Source organism: Diplotaxodon limnothrissa, linkage group LG12 (assembly GCF_057381915.1).
Source record: "Diplotaxodon limnothrissa isolate DT_005_m linkage group LG12, D_limnothrissa_male_GT1.1, whole genome shotgun sequence".
Taxonomy (NCBI): Eukaryota; Metazoa; Chordata; class Actinopteri; order Cichliformes; family Cichlidae; genus Diplotaxodon; species Diplotaxodon limnothrissa.
The window spans coordinates 11744813-11755690 of NC_140607.1; the positions used below are offsets into that span (position 1 = coordinate 11744813).

The window sequence follows — 10878 nt, forward strand, 5'->3', positions numbered from 1 at the left end:
TAGGCTTAAAACTTTACTTTTTGAAAAAGCTTGTAGTTATTAGATTACCCTAAACCCTCCCTTAGTTATACAGGGAGTGCAGAATTATTAGGCAAATGAGTATTTTGTCCACATCATCCTCTTCATGCATGTTGTCTTACTCCAAGGTGTATAGGCTCGAAAGCCTACTACCAATAAAGCATATTAGGTGATGTGCATCTCTGTAATGAGAAGGGGTGTGGTCTAATGACATCAACACCCTATATCAGGTGTGCATAATTATTAGGCAACGTCCTTTCCTTTGGCAAAATGGGTCAAAAGAAGGACTTGACAGGCTCAGAAAAGTAAAAAATAGTGAGATATCTTGCAGAGGGATGCAGCAGTCTCAAAATTGCAAAGTTTCTGAAGCGTGATCATCGAACAATCAAGCGTTTCATTCAAAATAGTCAACAGGTTCGCAAGAAGCGTGTGGAAAAACCAAGGCGCAAAATAACTGCCCATGAACTGAGAAAAGTCAAGCGTGCAGCTGCCAAGATGCCACTTGCCACCAGTTTGGCCATATTTCAGAGCTGCAACATCACTGGAGTGCCCAAAAGCACAAGGTGTGCAATACTCAGAGACATGGCCAAGTTAAGAAAGGCTGAAAGACGACCACCACTGAACAAGACACACAAGCTGAAACGTCAAGACTGGGCCAAGAAATATCTCAAGACTGATTTTTCTAAGGTTTTATGGACTGATGAAATGAGAGTGAGTCTTGATGGGCCAGATGGATGGGCCCGTGGCTGGATTGGTAAAGGGCAGAGAGCTCCAGTCCGACTCAGACGCCAGCAAGGTGGAGGTGGAGTACTGGTTTGGGCTGGTATCATCAAAGATGAGCTTGTGGGGCCTTTTCGGCTTGAGGATGGAGTCAAGCTCAACTCCCAGTTCTACTGCCAGTTTCTGGAAGACACCTTCTTCAAGCAGTGGTACAGGAAGAAGTCTGCATCCTTCAAGAAAAACATGATTTTCATGCAGGACAATGCTCCATCACACGCGTCCAAGTACTCCACAGCGTGGCTGGCAAGAAAGGGTATAAAAGAAGAAAAACTAATGACATGGCCTCCTTGTTCACCTGATCTGAACCCCATTGAGAACCTGTGGTCCATCATCAAATGTGAGATTTACAAGGAGGGAAAATAGTACACCTCTCTGAACAGTGTCTGGGAGGCTGTGGTTGCTGCTGCACGCAATGTTGATGGTGAACAGATCAAAACACTGACAGAATCCATGGATGGCAGGCTTTTGAGTGTCCTTACAAAGAAAAGTGGCTATATTGGTCGCTGATTTGTTTTTGTTTTGTTTTTGAATGTCAGAAATGTATATACTACATATATATATATATATATATATATATATATAATGTTTTTCCTCTACACCCCCCCCCCCCCCCCCCCCCCCAATTTTTTTGCACATGTCGAGGAGCGTGTCAGGCTACATTTCACTGTGTGTTATACTTGTATAACTATGCATGTGACAAATAAAGAACCTTGACCTTGACCTTGAAATGTATATTTGTGAATGTGGAGATGTTATATTGGTTTCACTGGTAATAATGGCAGACCCAGGACACGCTGGAGAGATTATATCTCTCGGCTGGCCTGGGAACGCCTTGGTACTCCCCCGGATAAGCTGGAGGAGGTGGCTGGGGAGAGGGAGGTCTGGGCCTCTTTGCTTAGGCTGCTGCCCCCGCGACCCGGCCCCGGACAAAGCGGATGAAAATGGATGGATGGATGGATGGATGGTAAAAATAAATAATTGAAATGGGTATATATTTGTTTTTTGTTAAGTTGCCTAATAATTATGCACAGTAATAGTCACCTGCACACACAGATATCCCCCTAAAATAGCTAAAACTAAAAACAAACTAAAAACTACTTCCAAAAACATTCAGCTTTAATGTTAATGAGTTTTTTGGGTTCATTGAGAACATGGTTGTTCAATAATAAAATTATTCCTCAAAAATACAACTTGCCTAATAATTCTGCACTCTCTGTACTACAATAGGCCTAAACTGCTGGGGACTTTCCACGATGCACTGAGCATTTCTTCTTAATTTACCTCTTTTCATTTGAACTGTTTTTATACACAACTTTGCATTTAATCATTAGTTTATACTATTCTCTGGCTCCCCTCCACTGTGTGTCTTTTGTCTGTCTCCCTCCCCTCACTTCCCCATCCATTTGTGGCAGATGGCTGTCCCTATCTGAGCCTAGTTCTATTGGAGTTTTTTTTCCTATGCAAAGGTTTTTCTTTCTGTTGCCAAGTGTTTGCTCATAGGGGTCAATTGAATGTTGGAGCTTCTGTATGTTCTGTTTTTTTGTAAGGTTAGTGAAAGATGCCCAACGGATTTACTTTAACAAATGGACCATCCCAGCCTTGCCGTATTGGTCTATTTGATTCACCTTTGCTTTTATTGTTTATTTTATTTTATTTTCACTTGCTACACATGGGACAGACATGACTGGTGGAAAGAGAAGGGAGAAAGAAAGAGGGGAAAAAATCAGCGGGGAAGAGCAACGGTGATAAAGGGCAAAAAACAAAAACCAACAAAACAAACAGACAAAAAAATTAGTGCTGTCAAAATTAACGCGTTAATTGTTAAGATCAACGCGAAATGTTTAACCCGTTAAAAAATGTAACGCTGATTTTTTTTATTAATTTCCTGTAATCTAATTCAATTCAATTTTATTTTATTTATATAGCACCAAATCACAACATAAGTCGCCTCAAGGCGCTTCATAGATACAGAGAAAAACCCAACAATCATATGACCCCCTATGAGCAACCACTTTGGCAACAGTGGGAAGGAAAAACTCCCTTTTAACAGGAAGAAACCTCCGGCAGAACCAGGCTCAGGGAGGGGCGGCCATCTGCTGCGACCGGTTGGGGTGAGAGAAGGAAGACAGGATAAAAGACATGCTGTGGAAGAGAGACAGAGGTTAATAACAGATATGATTCAATGCAGAGAGGTCTGTTAATACATAGTGAGTGAGAAAGGTGACTGGAAAGGAAAAACTCAATGCATCATGGGAATCCCCCGGCAGCCTATGTCTATTGCAGCATAACTAAGGGAGGATTCAGGGTCACCTGGTCCAGCCCTAACTATATGCTTTAGCAAAAAGGAAAGTTTTAAGCCTAATCTTAAAAGTAGAGATAGTGTCTGTCTCCCAAATCCAAACTGGAAGCTGGTTCCCCAGAAGAGGGGCCTGAAAACTGAAGGCTCTCCCTCCCATTCTACTTTTAAATACTCTAGGAACAACAAGTAGGCCTGCAGAGCAAGAGCGAAGTGCTCTAATAGGGTGATATGGTACTACAAGGTCATTAAGATAAGATGGGGCCTGATTATTTAAGACCTTGTATGTGAGGAGCAGGATTTTGAATTCAATTCTGGATTTAACAGAAAGCCAATGAAGGGAAGCCAAAACAGGAGAAATATGCTCTCTCTTTCTAGTCCCTGTCAGGACTCTTGCTGCAGCATTTTGGATTAGCTGAAGGCTTTTCAGTGAGTTTTTTGGACATCCTGATAATAATGAATTACAGTAGTCCAGCCTGGAAGTAATAAATGCATGAACTAGTTTTTCAGCGTCACTCTGAGACAGGACATTTCTAATTTTAGAGATGTTGCGCAAATGGAAGAACGCAGTCTTACATGTTTGTTTAATATGTGCGTTGAAGGACATGTCCTGGTCAAAAATGACTCCAAGGTTCCTCACAGCGTTACTGGAGGCCAAGGTAATGCCATCCAGAGTAAGAATCTGGTTAGATACCATATTTCTAAGATTTTCAGGGCCGAGTACAATAACCTCAGTTTTATCTGAATTAAGAAGCAGAAAGTTAGCGGCCATCCAGGTCTTTATGTCTTTAAGACATTCCTGCAGTTTAACTAATTGGTGTGTGTTACCTGGCTTCATGGACAGATAGAGCTGGGTGTCATCTGCATAGCAGTGAAAATGTATGCTATGTCTTCTAATGATGCTGCCTAGGGGAAGCATGTATAATGTAAACAGAATTGGTCCTAGGTCCCTGTGGAACTCCATAATTGACTTCAGTGTGTGAAGAGGACTCTCCATTTACATGTACAAATTGGAGTCTATTAGATAGATATGATACAAACTACTGCAGTGTACTACTGTAATACCTACAGCATGTTCTAATCGCTCTAATAGGATATTATGGTCGACAGTATCGAATGCTGCACTAAGGTCTAGCAGGACAAGCACAGAGACGAGTCCACTGTCAGAGGCCATAAGAAGATCATTTGTAACCTTCACTAAAGCTGTTTCTGTGCTGTGATGAGCTCTGAAACCTGACTGAAACTCTTCAAATAAACCATTCCTCTGCAGATGATCTGTTAGCTGTTTGACAACTACTCTTTCAAGGATTTTTGATATGAAAGGAAGGTTGGAGATTGGCCTATAATTAGCTAAGACTGCTGGGTCTAGAGATGGCTTTTTGAGTAAAGGTTTAACTACAGCCAGCTTGAAGGCCTGTGGTACATAGCCGATCATTAGAGATAGGTTGATCATATTTAAGATCGAAGAATTAATTAATGGCAGGACTTCTTTGAGCAGTTTTGTAGGAATGGGGTCTAAAAGACACGTTGATGGCTTGGAGGAAGTAATTATTGAAGTTAACTCAGAAAGATCAATTAGAGAAAAACAGTCTAACTTAACATCAATGGTACTAAGAGTAGCTGTAGATAATATTACATCTGCGGGATGATTGTTGGTAATTTTTTCTCTAATGATAAAAATTTTATTTGTGAAGAAGTTCATGAAGTCATTACTAGTTAACGTTAAAGGGATTGTTGGCTCAAAAGAGCTCTGACTTTTTGTCAGCCTGGCTACAGTGCTGAAGAGAAACCTGGGGTTGTTCTTATTTTCTTCAATCAGTGACGAATAGTAAGATGTTCTGGCTTTGCGGAGGGCTTTCTTATAAAGCAGCAAACTATTTCTCCAGGCTAAATGATGATCCTCTAAATTTGTGACACGCCATTTCCTCTCCAGTCATCTGCTTTAGGGTACGTGTTTGAGAATTATACCACGGAGTCAGGTACTTCTGATTAGAGACCTTAGTTTTCACTGGAGCTACAGTATCCAGAGTCGTACGCAGTGAGGAGGTGAAATTATTAACAAGATGATCGACCTCTGTTGGAGTAGCGTTCAGATAGCTGCTCTGCTCTGTGTTGGTACAGGGCATTGAAGATGATAGCAGTGGGTGGATTATATTCTTAAACTTAGTTACAGCACTTTCAGAAAGACATCTACTTTGATAAAGTTTACTCTCCACCGCTGTGTAATCAATTATTGTAAATGTAAATGTTATCAGGAAATGATCAGACAGGAGAGGGTTTTCAGAAAACACTGTTAAATGTTCAGTTTCTATGCCATATGTTAAAACAAGATCTAGAGTGTGATTAAAGTGGTGGGTGGGTTCTTTTACATTTTGAGAGAAACCAATTGAGTCTAATAACAGATTAAATGCCATGTTGAGGCTGTCATTTTTAGCATCTACATGGATGTTAAAATCACCCACAATAATTATTTTATCTGAGCTCAGAACTAAATTAGATATAAAGTCTGAGAAATTAGACAGAAACTCTGTGTAAGGCCCAGGTGGACGATAGATGATAACAAGTAAGACTGGTTTCTGAGTTTCACAGCTGGGGTGGACAATGTTAAGCATCAGGCTTTCAAATGAATTAAAAGTCTGTCTTGGTCTTTCATTAATTAATAGGCTGGTGTGAAAAATTGCTGCCACACCGCCCCCTCGGCCTGTGCTTCGAGATTTCTGGTAGTTAGAATGACTCGGGGGTGTTGATTCATTTAAACTAACATAATCATCCTGCTGCAACCAGGTTTCTGTAAGGCAGAGTAAATCAATTTGTTGATCAATTATTAAGTCATGTACTAACAGAGACTTGGAGGAGAGAGACCTAATATTTAATAATCCACATTTCACTGTTTTACTCTTTGGTTCAGATGTGGATACTGTATTGTTCTTTCTTTGTAATTGTTTATGTTTAAGTTGTTTGTTGCTGGTTTTTAGTTTGTTTTTTGTCTTTTTGGAAGCTGACACAGTCTCTATGGAGATGGGTTTTTGGGGGGGTAGCAGGAGGAGAGAAGCTGCAGAGAGGCGTGTAAGACAGCAACTCTGCTTCCTGGTCCCAACTCTGGATAGTCATATTTTGGGGGGTTTAATAAATTTGTCCATATTTCTAGAAATGAGAGCTGCTCCATCCAAAGTGGGATGGATGCCGTCTCTCCTAACAAAACCAGGTTTCCTCCAGAAGGTTTGCCAATTATCTATGAAGCCCACATCGTTTCTGGGACACCACTCAGACAGCCAGCAATTTAAGGAGAACATGCGGCTAAACATGTCACTCCTGGTCTGATTGGGGAGGGGACCAGAGAAAACTACAGAGTCCGACATTGTTTTGGCAAAGTTGCACACCGATTCAATATTGATTTTAGTGACCTCCGATTGGCATAACCGGGTGTCATTACTGCCGACGTGAATTATGATCTTACTGAATTTACGTTTACCCTTAGCCAGCAGTTTTAAATTTCCTTCAATGTCGCCTGCTCTGGCCCCTGGAAGACAATTGACTATGGTTGCCGGTGTCTCTAGCTTCACATGTCTGAGAACAGAATCACCAATTACCAGAGTTTGACCCCCGGCGGGTGTGTCGCCGAGTGGGGAAAAACGGTTAGACACATGAACGGGTTGGTGGTGTACCTGGGGCTTCTGTTTAGGACTATGCTTCCTCCTCACCGTCACCCAGCCGCCGTCTTTCCCCAGCTGCTTGGGGTCTGCCGGCGAACAGCTAGCGGGGCCTACGCTATCTTCGGCTGCACCAGCTACAGGGGCCTGGCTAGCTATGGGTGAATGAAGGGTGCGAAGCAGAGTCTCCAATTCAGTAATCCTGGCCTCCAGAGCTGCAAATATGCTACATTTGTTACAGATATCATTATTGCTAAAGGAGGCCGAGGAGTAACTAAACATCTGACACAATGAGCAAGAAAGTGCAGGAGGGACAGGTGAAGTAGCCATGGTGCTAACGAGTCGGCTACGAGCTAAGCTAAGCTAGCGAAACAGTACAGAGACAGTGAGTGAATACTTTGGCTATAAATTAGGTGGTGAGTACACAGAAAGTGTGCTTCGGATGAAGCACGTGAAGATTATACTATGAAAAAGAATGTATTTAAAAGTTGTTAATTAAATTGCTAAGCAAATAAGCTACTCAGAAACACCACTGTGTTTGAGCAGGAACAGGAAGTGATACTCTACCGCAGAGCGAGCGAAAACACCAAGTGACAGCGCCACCAAGAGTCAGGAGAAGTCCTAAGACCTTTAAACTCATGAGCACCTCTGGAGGAGGGGGCAACAGTGTGCTATGCTGGCGTTTGGCCTGACAGAAATGATTAGAAGAAGAAGAAGAAGTGACACCATGCTACTATCTAGCTAACACTAGCTAACACACGCAAGCATGGACGGGGGTGGACTTTTGGGTGGAAAGTTTCTCTTTAAGAAGTTGCCTGATGGCTTGTTGGACAAGACGAGAGTAAGATGCACAATTTGCAAAGCTGAATTCAGGTACCACAGAAGCAGTTCATCACTGGCGTATCACCTGAGAGCAAAACACCCAACTGAATCCACCTCTACGGGACCTCGTCAGTCTACGCTTCAGGAGTATGGTGCTCGTGGACGAATAACAAAAAATGTGAGAGAAAAATTAACCAATTCCTTGGTTGTTTGGATAGCTAAAAACTGCCGACCAGTTAGCATATTAGAAGATGATGGACTGACAGAAGTCATTCGCGCTGCATCAGGAGATGAGTGTTACAATCTGCCCTCGAGAGGAACCATTGTGTCGAGACTGCACACTTTGTATGGGGACCAGAGGGCTCAGCAGTGCAGCAAGCTTGTGCAAGTAAGGAACGTCGCTCTCACCGGAGACCACTGGACTTCGGTGAACAATGATAATTACTTGGGGGTCATGGCGCATTTTATTGATAACGACTGGACTATGCAATCGTTTGCACTAACAGTGAGTAAAACTGAAGCGAGACACTATGCTGAGGCGTGTGCTGACCATTTTCTGAATGTTGCAAACGAATGGAAAATCAAGGACAAGGTAACCACGCTTGGCACCGACAGTGCTCGTAACATGGTTGCAGCCACCAGACTACTTCCATTTGAACACATGCCCTGCATGGCCCACATTCTGCAAAGAACGGTCACAGTTTCTCTTAATGACAGCGCATTTGAAAGGGCTCGGGCCAAATGTTGCAAGATTGTTGGACATTTTAAGCATAGTCCAGCAAATGCTCAGGAATTAAAGGCACAGCAAGCTGCACATGGACATCAAACAGAACCGCTTGTTCAGGACGTTCCAACAAGATGGAACTCCACCCTAGAGATGATCAAGCGGATCCAGAGAAACAAATCTGGGCTGACCACCATCCTGACTCAACAAAACAGCAAGGTGACCATGTTGACTGACCAGGAGCTTGACAGACTGCAAAAGCTGGAGGAACTACTGGAACCTTGCAGGTAAATCATTTTGTTTCTCATGATTGTGTGTCTATCTTTGCATTCTAGCTTTGTTTTCAAGTATGTTCTCCACCTCCACCTCTCTGTGTATTTTCATATGTGGTTTTTATGTTTGTCTCTGTGTGATTAATAGAAAAATACAGACTTGATCTTTCTATTGCAGATGTGTTACCGAACTGCTGGGGGGAGAGTGGTATGTCTCCTGTTCCATGGTGTTGCCAGCCTTGTGTCATTTGTTCAGGATTATGGAGCCCTCAGATGATGACCCAGTCTACGTTTTGAGGTTTAAGAAGGTTTTTACCACAGACCTAGCTCAGCGGAGGGACAGCAGCAATCTCACATGGCTGAAGATCGCTACTGCCCTTGATCCCAGGTTTAAAGACCTTAAATGCCTTTCCAAAGATGAAAGAAGAGAGGTGTGGGCATCAGTACATGACCTTCTGATGTCAGAGACGGATGCACACCAACCATCTGCTCAGACAACAGAGGAACTCTCACCAAAGAAGAGCAAGATGTCCATCTGCTTGCTGGGTTCTCCTAATTCAGATACAGAGGAAGAGGATGATGCTATAGACTGCTGTCTGAATCTGTACAAAGCAGAGCCCAAAATTGACATAGGAGAGTGTCCACTACAGTGGTGGTTAAAGAGAGAAGGAGCACATGCCAGGCTGGCACCTATTGCACGCAAGTACCTGTCAACCCCTGCAACTACAGTGCCTTGTGAGAGATTATTCTCACTCTCAGGTCACATCATTCAAAAGAAGCGTGCTTCTTTGTCATCAGACAATGTAAACAGAATAGTCTGCCTCAGTAACTGGCTGAGTGCAAAGAAGGACTAAGCCAGATCGCTCCTTTGAAGTGAAAAATGTTCAACATTCTGGGTTTTCAGCCGTGTCTTTTTGTGTTTTAAATACTGAGTTTTGTGGACCCTTTATTGTTATAATATTCACTTTAACCTGTAGGCCTGGGTTCGGTCACTGTTGATGGCCTTAAAGGTTTTTTGTAAGTTTTCACTGTGTTAAAGATTGATGAAAACTATTAAAATTCTCTTTGAATTTCAGCATACATTCTTTGTGTTTATTCAGCATTTACTTCATTGTGTTGCATAAATGTCTGTTACAATCTTAAAATATAAAGAATAAAAAAATGTAATTGGAGCCTGGCTATTAATCAAGTAATTGTGATTAATCGCAATTAATGACAGAAAATTGTGAGATTAGTTAGTTAATTTTTTTAAATCTATTGACAGCACTAAAAAATACATCACCTGGATCACCTGTTGAGAAAGAAAAGAGAAAACAAGCAAAAAAAGAGAGCAATATAATAAACAACATCATCGCGATGATCTATGTGAATATAACAGTAAATACTAAATATTGAATATTATTGCAGCACATAGGATTGACAGCGCACAGTGTGCTTTGAGGTAGAGGCCAAAAAGGGTGTAGTTTGTGTCTGTGAGCACCCGTGTGTACACCTGTGAGCATGAGCGCGCTTGTATTTAAAAGGTTCCTTCATGTAATGATCTGCTAGAGGGTGTGGGGGGCCATAGCCCCATCCTCCAGGGCATGAAGCAGGTATGGAGGAGATCCAGGCTCCAGACATCCAGAGGCCCTCAGAGCACAAGAGACCGAGGAAGATCAATGTAGGGGCAACCATGCCACTCTCCTGGAAAGAGCTGAGGAGAGCCCCAGATGAGGAGTCACTCAGCAGCCACGGAGCAGAAGCCAGGGGGGGTTGCAGTGACGGGCTCGTGAGCTCCGCCGGCAGCCAGCTGTGCCAGCGTGGCCGAACCCCAGGCCTAGAGGCTGAGGGTACCCCACCCCCGAAGGGGCCTGAGCGAGCCCCAGGCTCCAGGCCCCAACAAGCAGCCACCAGGAGTGAGCCGGTGCGTGCCTGGACGTCCATCCCCGGACACAAAGAACCACCAATGCACCGATGTCTGAGGGCGTCTGTCACTGGCAGGGGGAGTGGTGGGGGAAGATAGGCCTCTATACCTTGGAGGGCTTGAGATGTCCCTCAGCTTCTGTATGTTATTGTAGGATCTATCCCCCTACAATATAAAACTCCTTGAGGTAACACTTGTTGTGATTTGGCTCTATATAAATAAAAGCAAACTGAATTTAAAGTTGAGTTTCTTTTTCTCGTGTATGATACCAAGTGTACTGCGTATCACACTATTTTAGAGTTCTTCACTAAAACAAAAAGAAATCAGCTAAATACCCACGTTAATTTATTTGTTCACATTTCAGATTTCTTTTCATTTCATTTTCTGGCTTATTTCTTGTCTCTTTAACACTC

General features: G+C 42.8%; 1 protein-coding gene across 1 annotated transcript; it reads left to right on the top strand.

Moving 5' to 3' along the window:
• Nucleotides 1-7510: 7510 nt before the first annotated feature.
• On the top strand, nt 7511-9416 carry LOC146620903 (E3 SUMO-protein ligase ZBED1-like). The gene is made up of 2 exons (XM_085367127.1): nt 7511-8577; nt 8741-9416. Exons 1-2 carry the CDS (start codon nt 7511-7513, stop codon nt 9414-9416), a joined length of 1743 nt encoding a protein of 580 aa, XP_085223253.1.
• Nucleotides 9417-10878: the final 1462 nt, after the last annotated feature.

Excerpts from the sequence above, each read along its gene's own strand:
- LOC146620903 (XM_085367127.1), top strand. The coding sequence starts at position 7,511 with ATGGACGGGGGTGGACTTTTGGGTGGAAAGTTTCTCTTTAAGAAGTTG. Across the intron at positions 8,578-8,740 it reads GAACTACTGGAACCTTGCAG|ATGTGTTACCGAACTGCTGG; the intron begins GTAAATCATTTT and ends TTTCTATTGCAG.